The sequence below is a fragment of the Pseudorca crassidens genome, chromosome 20, assembly GCF_039906515.1.
Source record: "Pseudorca crassidens isolate mPseCra1 chromosome 20, mPseCra1.hap1, whole genome shotgun sequence".
Taxonomy (NCBI): domain Eukaryota; kingdom Metazoa; phylum Chordata; class Mammalia; order Artiodactyla; family Delphinidae; genus Pseudorca; species Pseudorca crassidens.
Window position 1 is genome coordinate 17,854,288 of NC_090315.1, and position 21,676 is coordinate 17,875,963.

General features: G+C 48.3%; 1 protein-coding gene across 1 annotated transcript in view; it reads right to left on the reverse strand.

The window, feature by feature from the left end:
- Window positions 1-20,889, reverse strand: part of LOC137215567 (androgen-binding protein homolog) — a 55,180-nt gene extending 34,291 nt beyond the window's left edge. The window contains 5 exon segments of the mRNA XM_067720950.1: window positions 856-895; window positions 2,536-2,898; window positions 9,108-9,239; window positions 9,241-9,290; window positions 9,804-20,889. Of these exon segments, the coding sequence (XP_067577051.1) occupies window positions 2,863-2,898; window positions 9,108-9,239; window positions 9,241-9,290; window positions 9,804-9,864 (279 nt within the window). The 5' untranslated portion in view covers window positions 9,865-20,889 and the 3' untranslated portion in view covers window positions 856-895; window positions 2,536-2,862.
- Window positions 20,890-21,676: the final 787 nt, after the last annotated feature.

A 21,676-nucleotide genomic window follows, 5' to 3' on the forward strand; every position in this document is an offset into this window, starting at 1 on the left:
TCACAGCTCCACCCCAGTCCACACACAGGCCACCAGCTTGTGGTGTCTCCAACCTGATTTCTTCCCCTGAAAACCAGACCTGTGTCCAGCTTTCCACTCAATGCCTCCACTTGGGGGGCTCTCTGCTTCTCAGACTCAACATGGCCAAAATCTAACTCCTAATATTCCCTCTTGAAAATTACATGCCTACAAGTGATTTCCCCATTCCAGTTAATGGCATCTCCTTCCTTCCAGCTGCAAAGGCCAACACTTAGACAACTCCCCTCTCTAGTCAGAAAGTTTTGTTGGACCTACTTTAAAAACAAATCCACAAATCCCCATCCACAGCCACTACCCTGATCCAGCCACCAACCTGGTCCCGCTGTCACCACACTCATCTAGAGTACTGCAAAAGCCTCCCTCACTCCTACTGTCTGCTCTCCACTCTGCAACCAGAGAAAGTCTGTTTAGACCTGATTCAGACCCTCTTCTACTCCAAAACTTCCATGGCTCCCAGTGTCCCCAGAATAGAGGCACAGTTCCTCAGCCTGCCATTTCAGGCCTGACTCCTGCACCCCGGCTCTCTGATCCCATAAGACGTAATGGAGAACTGCAGTTGCCACTCAGTCTCACCTCTAAGCATTTGCACATGGTGATTCCCGTACATTTAATACCTTCTACAGGACAGACTATTAGTGGCCAGAAACCAGGGACCCCTCCATACAACCCCTGGCCTGGATTCAGGGTCTTGAGTCTGAGGAGAGGCCTCAGAACCAATGTCAACAGTAGAGTGGCAGGCAGGGGGTCCCAGGACACATCCTGGAGACCATGAGTGGGAGATGGGGAGAGTGAGGTCCTGAGCCAATCTTTACTCACCTATACATTGTTCATGAAATGCTTCTGAAGCCATGGAAACCTGCAGGAAGAGTGAGACTATGAGTGAAGGGCATCCATGGTGGGGTCTCAAGGGCTGATCCAACGTCCTATGCCTACCCTGAAGCAAGATGACCTGACTCTAACTTCTGGGCTTCAGTCCTTGGTGCTGTCTCTTACTAGCTGTGTAACCTTAAACTAGGACTCAATCTTCCTGTGCCTCAGTGTTTTTATCTCTAAAATGGGCATAAAAATGGTACCAACCTCATAGGGCTAATGTTGGTATCATATGCCTTAGGGTACGTCAGGTGTTAAATATGAGCTATAACTACCATCCACAGAATTGAGGCTTTTGTCAATGTTTTCAGTGCAAATGACTTAATGGATTTTGAAATTTTAGATGTGTGTTATATTTACCTTTTGAGTACTTGAGAAAATGTAATATTTAAGACTTTTTAGTGTCTTAATATACTGATTTGTGGTATATTCAGGTGTGAACCAAATATTAAGTGTTCGCATAAACTTGTTAAATTCACACATTTCAGTGTTGGACTGAAACGCCTACCTACACCTACACACTCAGAATACTGATCTCTCGGTGTTGAAATGAGTGGTTGTGTCATAAACTCCTAGTTAAAAATGGGGAAAGAGGGTTGAGCGGATGCTAATTTTTCTATCCTTTAAAATCTTCTCATAGGGACTTCCCCGGTGGCCCAGTGGTTAAGACTCCGCACTCCCAATGCAGGGGGCCTGGGTTCAATGCCTGGTCGGGGAAATAGATACTGCAAACATGCCGCAACTAAGAGTTCTCACGCCACAACTAAGAGCCCACATGCTACAACAAAGATCCCACGTGCCGTAACTAAGACCCAGAGCAGCCAAAATAAATTATTAAAAAAAAAAAAAGTCTCATAATTGGATCACTTCCCCCCACTCTACAACCACCTCTCCGGTCCAGCCTCCATGGTAATTCTGGTCTGTTTGCAGTAGCCTCCACAAGGTCACCCCATATCCACTATCCTTAACTGCCCACCCCTACCCTCTACCCCGCACGCAGTTTGATCTCTCAGCATCCTTTAGGAAACTTCTAGAATTCTAGCTCAAATCTAGTCTATCTGCTCACAACTCTCCGTGGCTACCAGTGTATTCAGAATGCAGGCCCAGCTGCTCGGGCAACTACCATTCCACATAGCGCTCATCCGCTCACAATGTTTCCATAAGGAGACTCGCCCCAGGTTTCCCGAATGCTCCTCTATCGCACCTCCATGGCTCTGCACATGTTGGTCCCTCTGCATGTAACAGTCCTCTACTCATTACACTGGGTGTCAGAAATGGGGACTCCACCCAGGAACGCTCCACTGTCTTAAAGGGGACAACCTAAAGTGACCTGGGCAAGCGCCCCTCATTCGAAGCTTCAGGGTTCGGAGGTGGGGGTCTGGGCAGGTGAAGGCCTGCGGCACAGAGCATCAACCTCTGCTGGGTCCCTCAGCACAGCCGCCAGAGAGCCTGTAGCGGAGCGAAGCCGGGGAAGTCGGGCGACCAAGCCCGGGCGCCGCGGGCTCAGCCGAACCCCTACCCCAGCCCCCGGGCGGAGTCACACCAGGCGGCGCCCTCTCCGAGCCACAGACCCGCCTCTATGAGCTGCAGACACCGTCTTCTCTCGCCCCTTCCCGCTCACTTTACCTCGGGCCGGACCAAGAGCTGCACAACGGAATCAAGCCGACCGACCCATGGTCACCAAAATGACCGCCGCCGGGAGAACGCCGGAAGTCCCTCCTCGACAGGTTTCGCAAAGTATGAGAGCGTCCTTCTCCTCGGCCTTCATTGGCCCAGCGCCGCAGACGCGCAGCGCAGAGACATCTGGGTAATGTAGTTTTCACCCAGACGCGGACGCTGGCTGGGGGCGCCCTTTCCAGACCTCTCGGCAAAGGCCAAGATGCCCAGCAAGAGGTTCTCGGAAGTGGTGACCCGAAGTTTCCATAAAGAGATGGGGTCTCGCTCTCGCTCCTTTCAAAGGGGCGCACGAAGATTTCCGTGGTGTGTACTCTGCAACCGATCACAGAAATAGAGACATTGTAAGCCGCATAGCACAGGGAGATCAGCTCGGTGCTTTGTGACCGCCTGGAGGAGTGGGATACGGAGCGTGGGAGGGAGGGAGACGCAAGAGGGAAGAGATATGGGAACATATGTATATGTATAACTGATTCACTTTGTTATAAAGCAGAAACTAACACACTATTGTAAAGCAATTATACTCCAATAAAGATGTAAAAAATAATAATAAAAAAAGAAAAAAGAAAGAAAAAAATAGACATTGTATTATGCTTCACAAAGCTACAAAATCAAAAGACACACGAAAGCTTGTCATTTCCATACGCAGTGAATCCACTTATTATCTGGAAGCTAATAAATATTATTTCTCTTCAAATACATGTGGGCTGAAGTCGATTTTATGGGCTACAGTATATTTGGGCAGTGACAAGAGAGAAAAAGTCTAGACAAGGTCATACTGGGGAAAATGGGGGAGGGGTGTTGGGTGACTGAGCAGGTGGTCAAGTATGGAACTCTGCTGCCGTTCCCACAGTAAACATCCCTGTCTATGGACTCAGTGACTGTGTTCAACCCAGGAGCGTAACTGGAGGAGGCTGGTATCCTACCCAAATTCAGCTGCTCACTGTTGGAAAGGTGGATACTGGAGAGACAAGGGTCGCTGGAAAAGGAAAAATTGCTTTATTCAGGAGGCGGCAACCTGGGAAAATTGCACTAATGTCCTAAGACCATCTCCAAGCATCTGATTAGGAGACAAAGGTTTTGTTTTTTGGTTTGTTTATAATTTATTTTTATTTAAGTATAGTTGATTTACAATGTTGTGTTAGTTTCTGGTGTACAGCAAAGTGATTCAGTTCATATATATATATATATATATATATATATATATGTGTGTGTGTGTGTATTATATATATATATATTCTTTTTCATATTCTTTTCCATTATGGCTATTACAGGATATTGAATATAGTTCCCTGTGCTATACAGTAGGACCTTGTTTGTTATCCAGTCTATACATAATAGTTTGCATCTGCTAATCCCAAACTCTGAATCGATTCCTCCCTCACCCCTGCCCGTTGGCAACCACAGGTCTGTTCTCTATGTTTGTGAGTCTATTTCTGTTTCGTGAATAAGTTCATTTGTGTCATATTTTAGATTCCATATATAAATAGGACTTCACTGGTGGCACAGTGGTTAAGAATCCGCCTGCCAATGCAGGGGACACGGATTCAATCCCTGGTCCAGGAAGATCCCACATGCCGTGGAGCAACTAAGCCCATGCGCCACAACTACTGAACCTGCACTCTAGAGAGCCCATGAGCCACAACTACTGAGCCCATGTGCCACAACTACTGAAGCCCACGCACTTAGAGACCATGCTCCACAACAGGAGAAGCCACTGCAATAAGAAGCCTGAGCACCACAACGAAGAGTAGCCCCCACTCACTGCAACTAGAGAAAGTCCACGGGCAGCAACAGAGACCCAATGCAGCCAAAAATAAATAAATAAATTTTTAAAATTAATAAATAAAATAAATGGTATCATATGGTCTTTGTCTTTCTGACTTACTTCACTTAGTATGAAAATCTCTAGTTCAATCCATGTTGCTGCAAATGGCATTATTTCATTATTTTTAATGGCTGAGTGGTATTCCGTTGTGTGTGTGTGTGTGTGTGTGTGTGTGTGTGTGTGTATATATATATATATATATATATATATACTACTTCTACTTTATCCATTCATCTGTCGATGGACACTTAGGTTGCTTCCATGTCTTGGCTATTGTAAATGGTGCTGCTATGAACACTTTCGAATTATAGTTTTGTCCAGATATATGCCCAGGAGTGGAATTGCTGGATCATATGGTAATTCTATTTTTAGTTTTTTGAGGAACCTCCATAATGTTTTCCATAGTGGCTGCACCAATTTACATTTCCACCAACAGTGTAGGAGGGTTCCCTTTTCTCCACACCCTTTCCAGCATTTGTCATTTGTAGACTTTTTAATGATAGCCATTTTGACCAGTGTAAGGTGGTACCTCATTGTGCTTTTGACTTGCATTTCTTTAAGAATTAGCAATGTTGAGCATCTTTTCATGTGCCTATTGGCCATCTGTATGTCTTCTTTGGAGAGATGTCTATTTAAGTCTTCTGTCCATTTTTTGATTGGGTTGTTTGGTTTTTTGTTATTGCGTTGTAAGAGCTGTTTGTATATTTTGGAAATTAAGCCATTGTTGGTCGCATTGTTTGCGAGTATTTTCTCCCAGCCTATGGATTGTCTTTATTTTTTTTAACATCTTTATTGGAGTATAATTGCTTTACAATGGTACATTAGTTTCTGCTTTATAACAAAGTGAATCAGCTATACATACACATACATCCCCATATCTCCTCCCTCTTGTGTCTCCCTCCCACCCTCCCTATCCCACCCCTCTAGGTGGTCACAAAGCACCAAGCTGATCTCCCTGTGCTATGCGGCTGCTTCCTACTAGCTATCTATTTTACATTTGGTCGTGTATATATGTCAATGCTGTAGGTTGTCTTTACACTTTGTTTATGGTTTCCTTTTGCTGTGGAAAAGCTTATAAGTTTATTAGGTCCCATTTGTTTATTTTTGCTTTGACTTCTATTGCCTAGTGAGACTGACCTAAGGAAACATTGGTACGATTTATGTCAGAGGATGTTTTGCCTATGTTCTCTTCTAGGAGTTTTATGGTGTCATGTCTTATGTTTAAGTTTTTAAGCCATTTTAAGTTTCTTTTTGGGTATGATGTGAGCATGTGTTCTGAATTCCCTGATTTACATGTGGCTGTGCAGCATTCCCAACACCACTTGCTGAAGAGTTTGTCTTTTCTCCATTGTATATTCTGCCCTAGGAGACAAAGTATTTATGATACCATGAATGTCATGCTGAAAGAGAGAGAAACAGAGAGACAGAGAAACCAGTTGTGACTGATGAATAATTAACCATTGGAGCAATGTTAATCAAAACGTTAATCCACATAAATCCACAGGAAAAGGCTTGGTAGATCCATCTAGATTGTTTTAATCTTTGGCCATTTTTCTCAATGCCTTTTTTTTTTTTTTTTGCGGTATGCGGGCCTGTCACTGTTGTGGCCTCTCCCGTTGCGGAGCACAGGCTCCAGACGTGCAGGCTCAGCGGCCACGGCTCACAGGCCCAGCCGCTCTGCGGCATGTGGGATCTTCCCGGACTGGGGCACGAACCCGTGTCCCCTGCATCGGCAGGCGGACTCTCAAGCACTGCGCCACCAGGGAAGCCCTCAATGCCATTTTTAAAAAATCCATTCTTTCTTCATGATTCAATAAATTGTTATTATTATATCTTACACTATCTTTGACTCTATCCATGTGTTTTCTCTTCTGTCACAATGACCACCTAAACATTCCTCCACTGAAGCTAGACTATTTATTAGTTGGAGACGTACTTCAGCTGCAATACTCGGTGAGAACAATCCTCTTTACGGTTCCTGTTTTTCAAAATTTCCTTGGTTGACTTCAAGGCTTTATTTGGGGCGGCAAATATTAAGTCAATCTTCATTCCAACAAAGATGAATTTAGATGGGTTTGGGAACAGATGACATTTCTACAATGTCAATTCATCTCATACAAGGATATGATTTAGCTCTTTATCTGTTCAAATTTTATTTTGCACTTTTCAACAAAATTTTACATCTTTTTAGGATGACCTGAACACTTAATACTAAGCCTAGCAGAGCATCCAGCACTTGGCAGATGTAAAAATCAAGGTGTAGAATGAACAAACGGGTGAATTGAAATACTTGAGTTCAGCCATCAGGTCAAAGAAGAGCCAGGCTCAAGGCCCTGGCCTCTTAGCCCCAGGTCCCAAGTTCAGCTCCTGGTATGTGACCTTATTTTGCCCACCTGGCCAGACAGTAGAGAGGTTTTACCAGTTATGCCACTCTTTTTGCGGGCCATGCTCCCTGTAGCTGACATTGCCCTAGACCCTAGGAGACAGAGGTAAAGCCTAGTCCCTTCCTTGTAGCTTCACAAGTCTCCTACTGGTAACGCAATTACCCATTTCGTGCTTTTAGACGTAGGCTCGGAGGGTTCGGGACACGTGCCCCATGTGGCACATCCTGCAATTAAGACTCCAGAGCCTGAACTCTTTCCATGACAACAACACTGCCTCTGGGTTAGCTTCTTCCATCCACTCCCTCCCTCCTGGCCCAAGACTTCATGGGGGTCCTGGTCCCAGTGGCAGAACCCAAGGACAGCAGTGGTACTAAGTGTCCTTGAAGAAAGGTCAGGCTCCTCAGAAGACATCCACCTAAGAAGTAGAAAATGGTGAATGCCAGTGGGAAAAAGAGGGGACTTGCGATGAGCTTACTCAGGTCATCTCCGGAGTCACCCTCCAATAACTGGAGGGACATTTAAAGGACTAGAGGCTCTGCAACTGTGATAAAGGCCAGAGTGGGAGATATACTATGCTATCAGTGGCCCCGGACAACACTTTTATCTTTCCAGGCTGGTGAAGTCGGGGTTTAGATATGTGTTATTTTGCTTAATCTTCACACACAATCCCCATTTTGCAGATGAGAGAATGGCCTGAGAAAGTTACAGCAAACTTGCCCATGGTGCCACAGCTTGCCAAGGACAGAGCCTAGGCTTACCCTGTTTCTGACTCCAGTCCCCATGCTCTCAATGACCACATGTGTCACTTCTCACCATCTCCCAAGATCTCCTGCGGGGCCTCACATCCTCCCCGCACAGCACACAGACAGTGGGCACGCTGAGCGAAGCGGCAGCCATTTTATTAGAGTCAGGTGGGGACAGGTGTTTGGATTCTAGCTTCAGCTGATAAGGAGAACAGGGCAGGAAGACCAAGCGTAGACCAGGCATCACTCGCAAAGATTATCTCCTCAAGGGGAGCAGTTTGCAAATGTCTCCTAGAATATTATCCATCGCCGTGGACACTGTATAGTTAACACATTCATCACTGAGGAGGATGGAACCCTGGGAGAGAGTAGGATGAGGAGGGACAGGACCTGAGCCCACAGCAGGGCGACCCTGTCTCCCCAGGATCACCTCACACCTCACACCTCACCCTCAGTGATTCAGCTGCATCCCCAGCAAGAACCTCTGGCCCACAGACCCACCAGTGGAGAGGGGGCTGCCATCAGGCCGGCCAGGAGGAGGACGGCTCCCTAATCACCTGTGCACAGGTGTCAGGATGGAGACAGAGCAACAAGCCGTGCCAGGGAGGGGAGGAGAGGACAAGGGTTCTGCAGGGCGTAGCAGGGGCTGGTCCTGAGGGAGGAGCAAGGTAGCAGAGGCGGGGTTTGTGTCACGTCTCCTGCACCTGAGCCCCTTCTGTCAGGTGTATTGGGTGTACGGAATGTGCATGTAAACAGCCCCATGTGCCCTGTGTGCTTATATTAGTGCAAGAAACTCTGCTTTATGGGAAAACGTCTCGCTATGCAGTATCAACACTTTGAGGAAAATAGGGTAAAAGACAGACTACCTATCTGGTAGCATGAGGTATGACAAGAACAACAACGAAAGAAAGATATTTCCTCAGAAGATAACATTACTAGCACAGCTGAGCAGCTGCATGTAGCTAGAAGCTGCCTCAGGCCCCCAAACACCTGAGTGGACTTCTGGCCTGTAGGCACTGAGACAATGTCAGTGGAAGTGGGGCTCTTAGCCAGAGGAATAGCCATCAACGTGGGCACACGAGGAAGGAAGTGGCCACAAGCCAGAAACCTTACAAAGCCAAGGGAGTCCCTTCCTGGGAGAAGAGTCTAAAGGCAGGGGCTCATTTTCAATATTCCTAAAATAGCTCTGACAGGACTCCTAGTGCGTATGAGCTGAATTCTTCCTTTCCTGACAAAGATTAAAATTCTACTCCTCCAGTGCTAACTCCCCTCACCAAGAAAAAAATCACGAGTCAACACACTTGGTGTGTTGCATTGATAAGAGTCCGCTGTTGTGTGGGAGCTAACTGGCACGCTGTAGACATATTCGGTAGCAGAAGAGGCTGGCTGTGCAGGTGGACTGTGGTTGCATAACATACGTGCCGTAGGGTGGAGCAAAGGTTTACGTGTTTCATTGTTTATAGCTCTTGTCTCTCACATATCCCATGACTGCACGGTCTATTACCGTGTGGCACATTGCAATATGCTGCATGTGTGTCGTCATGGTGGCGGATGGGGAGAGTAAATTACCATGAGTTTCAGAGGCTTGAGCTTGTCCAGAAATCCCAACTCATTGTAGCAATCCTGGAGTTTTTCTATGTCTGCTTTTTCCCGTTCAGTAGTGCCAACTGTTTCAAGGGCTAGGTCCAACAGTGTCCTGCTTTCCGAGGACCACAGTGCTAACCACTCTGTAAAATATAGGGCAAGCTTCCGCTGTAAGCACAGACAGAAAACACTTCATCAAAGGAAGCACCGGGGTAGGAGGTTCGCGTTTCCCCACCACTTGGTAGTAACTCACATATCCAATGCTTCCAGACTCACCTCCCACTGAGATCCACCCTCTCCCAGGACTGTTATATCCCAGACAGAAAACATTCTCTATGAGGCACTCCCAGCAGAAGGGAGCAGCTAGAGGGGCTAGGACTGGAGACCCCTCTGCCCTTGACCACTGCCCCCAGGCACACCAGCCTACCCGCTTCTTCCCTTCCAATAAGCACCGCTACCCCCAACTAACTATCCCTCACAGTGTGCACAGCTAATGACCTCCCCCTGCATTCAAAGCCTGAAAGCCTCAGGGGGTTTCTGCAGGACTCCTGGGCACTGATCTGCCAGCTGCTCTCTAAATCTGTCCCTAGAAGCTGCCTGGAGATGACTACGGAAGGATGCAGTGAGACGGCATGGGGCAAGGGTCAGGAAGACCATCTGTACCCTCCTTCCTACCCTCACCCGTCTCAAAGGTCAGCTCTCTGGTCACCAGCAAGGCCAGCACAAGCAGTGTTCCCTTCATCGTGTCAGCGCTGGGATGCTCTGCTCAGGGCAGGGTTTCTGCTGCTTTATAAACCACTAGCTCCCTGAGCCTAGCCCAGCCCACACCCCTCCCGGGAGCTCCACAGGCCTGTGGGCAGGCACCTGGTGCAGGTGGCTTCCTCAGCCCTTGCGGGTGTTTAGTGTGGGAATCCCTTCCTACTCCGAGAGCAGAGCTCCTGGAGGAGACGTGGTGGTATCTTTGCCAAAGAACAGCTGGAGCTGACATTTCTAAGGGGCTCCATTCTGAGCGAAATGCTCTGTTGATCCAGCCCCAGCCATCTTGTTTTCCTGGTCATCCTTCCCCCCAGCCTATCCGGGCTCCAAAGGCAGTACTCTCCCGAACTGTGGAGAGGAAAGCACAGGAGAGTCAAGGGCAGGTCTACACCACTACAGGGAGACAGAAGGTTATCCAGAATCCTTACCTTTTCCCCAAGGTTAAGTCCTGGAGATAAGAATGAGGAGCTGGGGGCTTCCCTGGTGGCGCAGTGGTTGAGAGTCCGCCTGCCGATGCAGGGGACACGGGTTCGTGCCCCGGTCCGGGAAGATCCCACATGCCGCGGAGCGGCTGGGCCCGTGAGCCATGGCCACTGAGCCTGCGCGTCCGGAGCCTGTGCTCCGCAACGGGAGAGGCCACAGCTGTGAGAGGCCCGCGTACAGCAAAAAAAAAAAGAATGAGGAGCTGGACCTTACCGAAGCCCCCTAAATATCTTAACTGCTGCAGTCTCTGGACTGGGCCCCGAGGACTGGTGGACACCAGCCTTGGGCTCTGAATCACTCCCTACCAGGGAATTCACAGGACTTGCAGCCATGTGGGTTTTCCCAGGGGCCGGTAGTTCTGTAATTTTTTATCGTGCCGCCAGCTTTGCTCAGATCCTTAAGGGAGCAAGTTCCTGGGCACGTTCTTGACTCCCAGTGGCTCCAGGCTTGCCCCCTCTCCTGGCTGTCTTGCCCTCCTCCGTCAGTGCGTCTGGTCCCAAGAGGTGCTTGGACTGCATAGCCTATCCAGAAGCATCAGTAAACAGCTGTGGGTTTGTGGGGTTTGACTCCTGCATCAGAGTCTCTGAGGCCCACAGCCTTACAGGCCACTGTGGATGGGAGTCCTAAGGCCCAGAGTGCTGGGTCCACCAGAGGCGCCGTTCCATGCGCTGAAAACTCTCTCAAGAGTCAAGTTCAACCTTCCACTCTAGGAAAGCAGTTTGTTGGTGCAAACAAGATGAGGTGGTCCTTGAAAACTCTAGCAGAAGGAAGCCTGAGAAAGCTTCCAATGTCCAAATTGGAAACAGTTTGGCCAACAAAATAAGTAACAGAATATTAGATGATAACCCAAAGTATAAAGTAATATGTGTGAGTCCGTACTGTTATAAATAAATGATTAAATAAATAAATGGGGGAGAAGAGACAAACATTCCCTACAGAAACATTCCGAATCATATATGTAGATTATCCCCTCCAGGAGGGGGAACTTACTGCCCTGACCTCCCTGAGAGTGGGCTAGACTCAGTAACTCATTTCCAAAGGAAACAGTAGGGGAAGGGGAAAACAGTGCAGAAACATGGCGAACACAACATTAATCAAGTAATCAAGGCTGGTATACCCAGTGGTAAGACATACTGCTGCCATATATACCCTGCTGTAAGGTGATGGGAAGGCACCTCACCTCTGTGGTGTTCTCCTCAAAACCCGAAGTCTGTACCCCCATCTACATTATGAGAAAAACAGCAGACAAACTCAGCTTGGGGACCATTCTACAATACCTGGCCAGTCCTCCTCAAGACTGCCAAGGCCATGACAGACAAGGAAAGAATGAGTCACTCCACAGAGCAGAGAAGACTGGGGAGGCAAGACAATGAATGCAGTGTGCATAGGTTGTATATTGGATCCTGGAACCCGAAGAGGACATTAGTGGACAACCTGGTGACATCCAAATAAAGAGTAGGGTTTAGTTACCAGTAATGTTCCAATGTTGTTTCTCAGTTTTAACAAATCTTTGCAACTCTTCTATAAATCTAAAATTATCCCAAATTAAAATTTTATTTGAAAAAAACTTGCATTAGGAAAGGACAACATCTGCTGCCACTCCTCTCTTGACCCTGTTCAGCACTTTGCTCTGACCTCACCGAATGTCCCCACCATCCGGGGACGTCTCAGATGGTCTTGTGGCATCCTCGGAAGGGCACTGGGCTGGACCCATAGCAGCGACCTGTGTTACTTCAGCACTCCAAGCTACTGGCTTCCTCATCTCACAGAGCTGGGGAGGGGATGGAAGGCAGTGTCTTCTGAAGGACGGGAGGCGTGTGACCCGTGCCCAGGTGTCCCACCACACTGAAGTCCCGTCCCACATACACATAGGGCAAGCATGTGCAGCCTGGCCCATATGGTGTTCACGTTCCTGCCCAGGAACTCTGAGGCACATCTGCAGCCACCTGAGCCCCTCATGGGGTGACCTTCAGAGGTATGGCCCCCAGGCATCAGTAGCCATGGCAAGGGAGGGCTCCACGGAGACCAGTTGACAGCTGGAGCTCAATTCTTGGTATCTCCTTGCCAAGAGCAATTACCAGATGTGAATCCTATCTGGCATAAGGATCTGATTGTGGCCACACAACTTGTGTCCCAACTTCAACTCCAGGCTTCAGCAAACCTTATTCTGCCAAAGGTGACTCAGAGAAAAGGCCAGCCAGGGGCCTCCAACAAAAAGTTACTTAATTCTGACTTATCAAAATATTATAAACCTTCACCTTACTTAATTAATCCCAGGCAATATTCACAAGCACATCTACAGCAAATAGAAGTAAAAATATTCTTGTTTATCAACTCCAGAGAAATGGAATATTCCTTCCATTATTCTAACAAACACTGTGAAACACCCACTGAGGGTTGGGCCCTGTCCTAGTCCTGGGGATGCAGCAGCACACGCAAAGCTCTCGCTCTCCTGCAGCTCTTTATACATCGAAGAGGGAGTGAAAGACAATCAACCAATGGCAAGAAGTGCTATGGAGGAAGATGAAGCAGGGGGAAAGAAGAGAGTGCCATGGGGGGCAGGAGGGAGCCAGCGCCTTTGATGTAAGGGGTCAAGAGTATGGGGAGGACTTCCCTGGTGGTGCAGTGGTTAAGAATCCACCTGCCGATGCAGGGGACGTGGGTTTGAGCCCTGGTCTGGGAAGATCTTACATGCCAAGGAGCAACTAAGCCTGTGCACCACAACTACCGAGCCTGTGTGCCACAACTACTGAGCCTGCGTGCCTAGAGCCCGTGCTCCGCAACAAGAGAAGCCACCGCAATGAGAAGACTGCACACCGCAACGAAGAGTAGCCCCTGCTCACCTCAACTACAGAAAGCCCGCGCACTGCAACAAAGACCCAATGCAACCAAAAATAAATAAATAAACGTATTAAAAGAAAAAAAACCAGTATGGAGAAATTTCTCTGACGTGTGATATTTGAACAGACCTGAGAAATGAGGCAACGAAGCAGGCAGCCACTTGGAGGAAGAGCATTTCGGGTAGGGAGTGCAGCACATGCAAAAGCCCTGCTACAGAAGCATACTCGGTCTGGTCAAGAAGCAGAAAGGAGGTCACTGAGGGAGGAAAGAAAGGCAGGGATAAGCTCACAGAGGCAGCAGGGGTGCGGGACTGGTTGTGCGAATGGCCCAGGACGGTGGGCCTAGAAGGGGCTTGGCTTTTCCTGAAGTCGGAGCTCTGGAGAGGTGATGGGGGCACAGCACAGAGACACTCAAGAGAAGAAGCAGGTTGGGGAAAATATTCCTGTGTAGATTGAGGTGCTGTTGCAACCACCCCCATGGCCTTAGAACTTAGTTATACTTTAAACTCTAAGCCTCTACCAAAAACCAAAAGACAAAGTAACCCAGTGACACAATCCGAAAAAGGCCATATCCTGGGGTACAGAGCAGGTTGGGGAAAGGGGGAAACTAGATCTCTTGGAACAAATGGAAAACATCACTAAATACCCCAATTAATGTAATGAGGCTAATGTCATGACATCAAAATCCAACTACTCAAGGTCATAGACAAAAAAATCTAAGCCAAATATTAACAAGTATGTGAAATTACATATCAAAAAGATACTATATGTTGGGACTTCCCTGGTGGCACAGTGGATAAGACTTCACGCTCCCAATGCAGGGGGCCGGGGTTCGATCCCTGGTCAGGGAACTAGATCCCACATGCATGCCGCAACTAAGAGTTCACATGCCACAACTAAGAAGACTGCCTGCCGCAACTAAGACTTGGTGCAACCAAATAAATAAATAAATATTTTTTAAAAAACATTAAGACTAAAAAAAGGATACTATATGTTGATTAACAAGGATTTATACAAGAAATGCAAGGTAAGTTTAATATTAGAAAAACATTTGATGTAACTTATCACATCAACAGAACTAAGGGGGAAAGTATATGTTTATTTCAATAAATGCAGAAAATGTGTTATAAAATTCATCATCTTTTCTTGAATTAAAAAAACTCTTAGAGAGACTTCCCTGACGGTCCAGTGGTTAGACTCCATGCTTCCAATGCAGGGGGCGCGGGTTCGATCCCTGGTCGGGGAACGGTACCGCCAAAAATATAAATAAATAAAATAATTAAAAATTAAAAACCCTTAGAAAGTAGAAACAAAAGAATATATCCTTAATCTAATAACAAGTGTCTACCAAAAAAAATTCCCACAGTAAACTTCCTATTTAATGGTGAAATACCAAACGCTATCCTTTTGAATCTGGATAAAGGGTAGCCAGAAATACTTCATAATATTTTTGTAACTTTCTTGTAAGCCTGAAATTATGCCAAAACAAACAATAATAATATAAGATAAAAAGCTGTCAAAAACAAAATAAAACAAAGCAAAAACCTTCCCTTGGGTCTAGATAGAGGATAAGGATGCCTACTTTTACCACTGCTATTCAACATTGTACTAGAGAGCCTACAAATGCAGTAAAGCAAGAGAAGAATAGTCTATGTAGATGGAAAAGGAAGAAATGAACAGGTATTAGATACAGTTATATAAGTCCCAAAGCACCTACAGATAAAATATTAGAGAGTCTTTTAAGTGCTGCATGTAAGTCAGTATAGAATAATTAAAATGTTCTATACGGCAGCACAAACATCTAGAAAATTACATTTTCAAAGGAGATAACATTCACAACAGCATTAAAAATAACAGATGCCTAGGATAAATGAACTGATAAATGAATAAGAGATACAGATATAGATATAGAGAGATAGATATAGAGAGAAATAGATATATAAAACTTTACTGAGAGAAAATAATGAAGACAAACAAATGGAGACATGTACCATCTTCATAGAGAGGAATACTAAATATCTTAAATGTTTTAAAATTATCTCCAAATCGATCTACAGATTTAATGCGTGGTTAGGTCAAACTCAACAAGCTGGTTCTAAATTTACATGAAAATGCAGAGGGCCCAAAACAGCAGACACTCTGGAACAAGGCCAAAACGGAAGAACTCTCTCTACCAGAGTCAAGAACTAAAGCTTTGGGCTTCCCTGGTGGTGCAGTGGTTGAGAGTCCGCCTGCCGATGCAGGGGACACGGGTTCGTGTCCCGGTCCGGGAGGATCCCGCATGACGCGGAGCAGGAAGGGAAGGAAGGAAGTCAACTGGGCTTCTACAAAATCTAGACTGAGGCGGGTCAAAGAGCTGCTTACAGAAACTGGCAGCTGGAGCAAACGGCAGAGGTCAAGATGGCACCTGGCCAGTGGACCAGCAGCCTGGGTCAGCCACCTTTATGAGCACCAGCGGGGTGCAGCAGGGACAACAGAGGTGCTGGCCCCGGTCAGCGCTCCTTTTCTGGAAGGGAGAAGCAGAAGCTCACTCTCTAACAGGTTCCTGGTGGTCTCACGCTCCTTCATGGCCTTCTCTCAATCGCTGTCACTGAATTCCTGTGCCCACACTCAGCCTCGTGCCCTCATCCAGGCAGGGTTAGAGCCGGGCGCGCAAAAGCTCTGGACACCACATCTCTTACAGAAGGCGTGCTTTGTGCGTGCTGAACGTGTATGTGTATGCCATTACCCTCTCGGCTCCCTTCAGGAGCTTAAAGCAAGAAGCTGGAACAGCAAAGTGCCTATTCCGCTGCTTCTTGCAAATGCTGCAGGTGCAGTCAGATTGTCAAGTCTGCTGAGGCCCAAACTTCCAAACGAACTGCTCCCAGTGGCAGCCTCCTCGGGGTCTCACCAGGGTGCCCACCCATCCCGCCCCCTCCGGGGGGCCCCTGTGCTATTGTGCTCACTCCCCGGTCAGCAGGCTCCAATCTCAGACTGAGGTCTCTGCCTGACAGTCCCTATCGGACTCCTGCCCCAGAATCCTTAGGTCAGCCCCTGGATGTCCATAGACTCCCCACCTCCCCACCCGCCGGGCCACAGAAAGGCAAAGGAAGTAAGCTGTGTGAAGAATGCATTGTTTGGGGCCGGGGCTCTTCTCCACAGCCCAGTCTGGCCACAGGGGCCAACTGTGGGCTAGTTTCAGAATGGGGGTGATCGATGGTAGGTGAGGGGCCAAGGGGTCAGTGCGAGGACCAAGCAGGGTGAGCCGGGGAACAGAGGCATAGGGGAAACAGGCCTTTCCTGAGGGCCGAGAAGGGGCTGGGGGCTTCTCATAGGTGAGGCCCCAGAGGGACCTGGATAGGGAGTTTTCACAACACAATATAACACAACAGGACCTGACACAATGAAACACATCAGAGCAGCACGTAGTTCCACTCAACTGTAGCAGAGAAGAAGGGCTACAGGAGTCAGAGGAAATCATGGGGCAGACTGACTGGTGTTGGGCCCCTCAGCCATGCCCCCAGGTCCATGGCCTTGAGTCACCCACTTCCTCGTGATGACTGCAGAGTCCCGACCTCCTCGGGGCTGAGAGCGGGGGCTGAGAGCGGGGGCTGAGAGCGGGAGCTGGCGCTGGAGTCCAGGGTGAGGTCTGGCATTGACTTCCCTGCCTCTGAGCCCAGGTCATTTTGGGAACTGGATGGTCTTCCAGCTGAGCCAACAGTGCTGATGGCTATTTCTGGGCACCCTCGGCCAGGCTTCCTGCCTGCCCGGCCAGACTGGTTTCTGCATGAATGGGGTCGTGGGACTGAATGCCCTCCATTTACGGAGCTGTGTGAGTTTTCAGCCAGGGACTGTTGGCCACAATCGTATTCATATAATCACATGCACCCCATTGTACACATACGGTCTCGCATGCACTTCTAGACACACACAAACACATATTCTGAGACAGATGGGCTGTTGCAATCACACGGTCACACACACTGCAAGTCTCACGTGCCCCCCCAAACACACACTCACACACTCCCAACAGCATTCAACTCACACACACACAATTAAATTTTCACATACCACACACACCAAGCTTTATGCCCATCATACAAAACGAGACCCACGCACTCTCCTAGCCAGAAGCCCTACTGCAGACAGAACACACACACACACACACACACGCTAACACGTGCAGAGACACACACTCCAACCTAATGTCGCTTCATTCACTAGTTCTCCCCCAGATGCTCAGGGCATCCGTCTGCAATGCCCTCCCTCCTCCCATTCTTAGTGGCCTGAATTCCTGCCCCACAGGAGAGGTCGGAGGCGTGGGGAGAGGAATCCCTGAGGGCGGCCATCAGGAGCCCCTGAACCCACATGTCAGGCCCAGTGCTCCCGGCGGGTAGCTCAAGTCGTGTTCCCAGCCAGGCCCCAAAGACCGGGAGTTTAAGGAACACACCACCCACAGGCAAGAGTTGTCCGCAGGTCTTCAGCTGGACCATGCCGCCTGCAGCCCTGTGGGGAGGGGGCGCACCCGGCTGCCATGCCCCTCCCTCCCCTCAGGGTCCATCTAAAACTCTCACCAACTCCTGGATGACAGGAACAAGTTTCTCACCAAGGGCAAGGACACCTACACGTAGCCTGCTGGTGAACACAGCCCACGGAGCTGGAAGTCCGCACAGCCTCACAACTCCAGGACTGTGTGGCCAGCACCACAAAGACCCACGAGGCACAGGCCACGGTGCAGCCAGGGCTGAGGACAGCAGGGTCTGGGGCCACGCACACACTCTCTTGTTCATTGCCCTTGACCTCCTTCAAAAGCACAAACCATTTTCCCTGATAACCTCTGTTTAACACAAACAACCACCCATCTCTCATCAAGAAATCTCAGGGCAGATGGGCAGCTGCCCAGGATGGTGACCTTGGGGTGCTGGGCCTCAGCCCTCTGATGCTTAGCCTTCCCTCTCTGGTACTCCCATATTCCTTGCTTTCTTTCCCGGAAGACCCCTCCTTTCAGCTTCCTCCCCACAGGAACACATCAATGACATGGGCTCTGTGACACAGAGCTCTGACTAGAGCCACGGTCGCTGCCCAGCCTGCCTATCCAGACTGGCAACTGCCTGCGTGGACCCTTGGGCAGCCCCAGTCCTTCTCCGGCAGCTGCTCTGCTGCCCCCTCCATCCTATTGGCTGTGCCGACTCAGAGCCAGACCCAGTAAATCACTGCCCCCACCCCAAGACCTGTACCTCTGCGGGGCAAGGCTGTCTGACATTACATGCCATTCACCAAGCTGTGGCTTGTGTTTTTAGCTAAAGGGGGAAGTGATGGGTACTGACCTCAGAAGAGAAGTTGGGAGGAGCCAGCCTACTGTCAAGTCAGCCTAATCTGCTGCCCCTGACCCCACCACCCTCCTTCCCTGCCTCGACCTTCTCTACCCATCTTCTACATTGCCCCGACATCTGGAACGGACAGAAGTCCACAGCAGGACTTCCCTGATGGTCCAGCGGTTAAGACTCCACGCTTCCACCGCAGGGGGCAAGGGTTCGATTCCTCGTCGGGGAACTAAGAGCCCACATGCCGCATGGCATGGCCAAAAAAAAAAAAAAGCCACAGGGCTTCCCTGGTGGTGCGGTGGTTGAGAGTCCGTCTGCCGATGCAGGGGACACGGGTTCGTGCCCCAGTCCGGGAAGATCCCACATGCCGCGGAGCGGCTGGGCCCGTGAGCCATGGCCGCTGAGCCTGCGCGTCCGGAGCCTGTGCTCCGCAACAGGAGAGGCCACAACAGTGAGAGGCCCGCGTACCGCAAAAAAAAAAAAAAAAAAAAAAAAGCCACAGCAGTGCAACTACAGGAAGTTAGGGAGAACCAGCAAGGCACTAACCCTTGAGTCCTGTCCCTATAAGAGCAAGGGTCATGACCCAGGTCCCCGAGCCACCCAAGACCAAGGATGCCCTTGCCTCTCTGTAAGTCGCTATACAATTTTTGCAACAATCAACATTTCAGAAAAAGCATATTTAAATTAACTGTAATGTTTTCCCATAATTTTTGTAAGTTGTCCCGAAATCATATGCATGCCAGGACTCTACCTTCACACATTTATGCAGTTCTTTTCAAATACAGGTAAATGCCAAACACAGTGCATAAAACATTCTTGAAGTTGGAGTAGATTTCTTATCTTATTTGCCTTATCAAAGTGCAATTCCTGGGTTCATCATGAAACCGACAGCCAAAACCAGACTGACAGTGAAGACGGAACTTGACCTGTCTCCATGGCCTTCCCACGAAAGCCAGGAGAAAAGAAAACACACCATCACCCCACAATTGTTTAGCGTCAGTCTGGGATTCTGACCAATGAAGCAGTGCCAGAGAAAGAAGTGAGGCACAGGGACCTCCCTGGCGGTCCAGTGGTTAGGGTTCCACGCTTCCACTGCAGGGGGCACGGGTTCGACCCCTGGTGAGGGAACTAAGATCCTGCATGCCACGCAGTACGGCCGAAAAAAATAAATAAAAGAAAGAAAGAAATGAAGCACAGTAGGACCCTAATCCACAAAGCATTACTGATATCAAATAGCTTTCATACACGGAAAACATGAACTGCATTCTAGAAGGGATTACTCAGTATTAAAAGGGTATCAACTATGCCCAAAGTAATCTAAAATTGGAAAGCGTTTCAAATCAATATTCTAACACATATTTTTTCTCTTCTGTAATGTGATGAACTGATTCTGAAAGTTCTTCAAGAGTAAAGGTTTAAGAACATTCAAACTTGAAACTAGAAAACTTGAAAAGGGTCGTTAATAGGAAAATCACAAAAAATAAAGGCATATGACCATCACGTAGAAAAGATGTTCATTCTCACAAATAATCAAAAAATGCACACACGATAAAACATTTTCCCCAAAAGAGAACAGACGGGGCTTCCCTGGTGGCGCAGTGGTTGAGAGTCCGCCTGCCGATGCAGGGGACACGGGTTCGTGCCGCGGTCTGGGGAGATCCCACATGCCGCGGAGCGCAGCCATGGCCGCTGAGCCTGCGCGTCCGGAGCCTGTGCTCCGCAACGGGAGAGGCCACGACAGTGAGAGGCCCGCGTAACGCAAAAAAAAAAAAAAAAGAACAGACTTTTTTTTTAACTGGCAGTACCCAGGGATAAGTGAGGACATAAGAAAAAAAAAGGTATTTTCCTATTGTTGAAGGGAATGACAGTAGGCACAAAGGATCTGGTGGGTAAGGTGGCAGTGTGTATCCGAATCATTACAGATCTGAAAACCATTCACACTACCATTTCCACCTTTAGGACTTTATCCTAGGTATGCAATTAAGACCAGAGATAAAACTTGGCTACTATATTATTTATCACTACTGATTTACAAAACAATGTCTTAAATATCCAGTAGGAAAGCAGACAACGTTTTACAAGAAGTAAACTATTTACATTGTCCTAATGGGCTAGCGTATAGACACATTGCTTTGTAGAAAGACAATTTTAAAGTGAGACTTCTATTTAATTGTTTTAAAAAGAATGCCAAAGTCCTGACTTGGAAAACGTTGGGGAACCACGGCCAGAGTGTTGATTTTGTAGAAGCGTCTCTCTAGATAATACCCCACTGTAGACTTGGAGTACAAGGGTACGTCCTGGGGCAGTAAATACCCCCTATTCCATCCAGACCTCCAGGACCCCCAGGAACTGCTAGTCCTGGGAGGCATGGGGTGGAGGCAGACATCACTTACTGCTTCCCAGGCTGAGTTTCTTGTCTCCACTGTGCCAGGCAACAACTTCTCAGAGTCAGCCATCCTGGATGCATCTGCGGGGTCCTGGCCACACCAAGCCAACAGGAAGGCAGCCCAAAATGGAACATGTTCACGCAAGGAAACCCATGGCAGCATGTCAACACACCACTAAAAGTAAAATCATATAGACTTCCAGTTACAGATGATGGGCTGAATCCCTTCACTCGTGTTCTCTCCCACCAGTGACCAAACCGGAGGATAAAGAAATGTGAAAATTGGGACTTCCCTGATGGCGCAGTGGTTAAGAATTCCCTGCCAGTGCAGGAGACACGGGTTCGAGCCCTGGTCTGGGAAGATTCCCACATGCCACGGAGCAACTAAGCCCGCGAGCCATAACTACTGAGCCTGAGCTCTAGAGCCCGCGAGCCACAACTACTGAGCCCACGTGCCTAGAGCCCGTGCTTTGCAACAAGAGAAGCCACTACAATGAGAAGCCCGTGAACCCCAACGAAGAGTAGCCCCTGCTTGCCGCAACTAGAGAAAGCCCACGTGCAGCAACGAAGACCCAACACAGTCAAAAATAAATTAATTAATTAAAAAAAAGAGAGATGTGAAAATTGATCACGTCACAATATCAAAGACAGTGGGAAGGGGTTCGTTACAGGATTTGAGATTTCAACAAAACGGCAAAGCACAGTGGGAGAGCTTAGCAGGACTCAGAAAAGATAAAGTGCTCCAAAGGTGGGTAAGGACAGGGCCATGGCTGGGTGTGCCCCCAC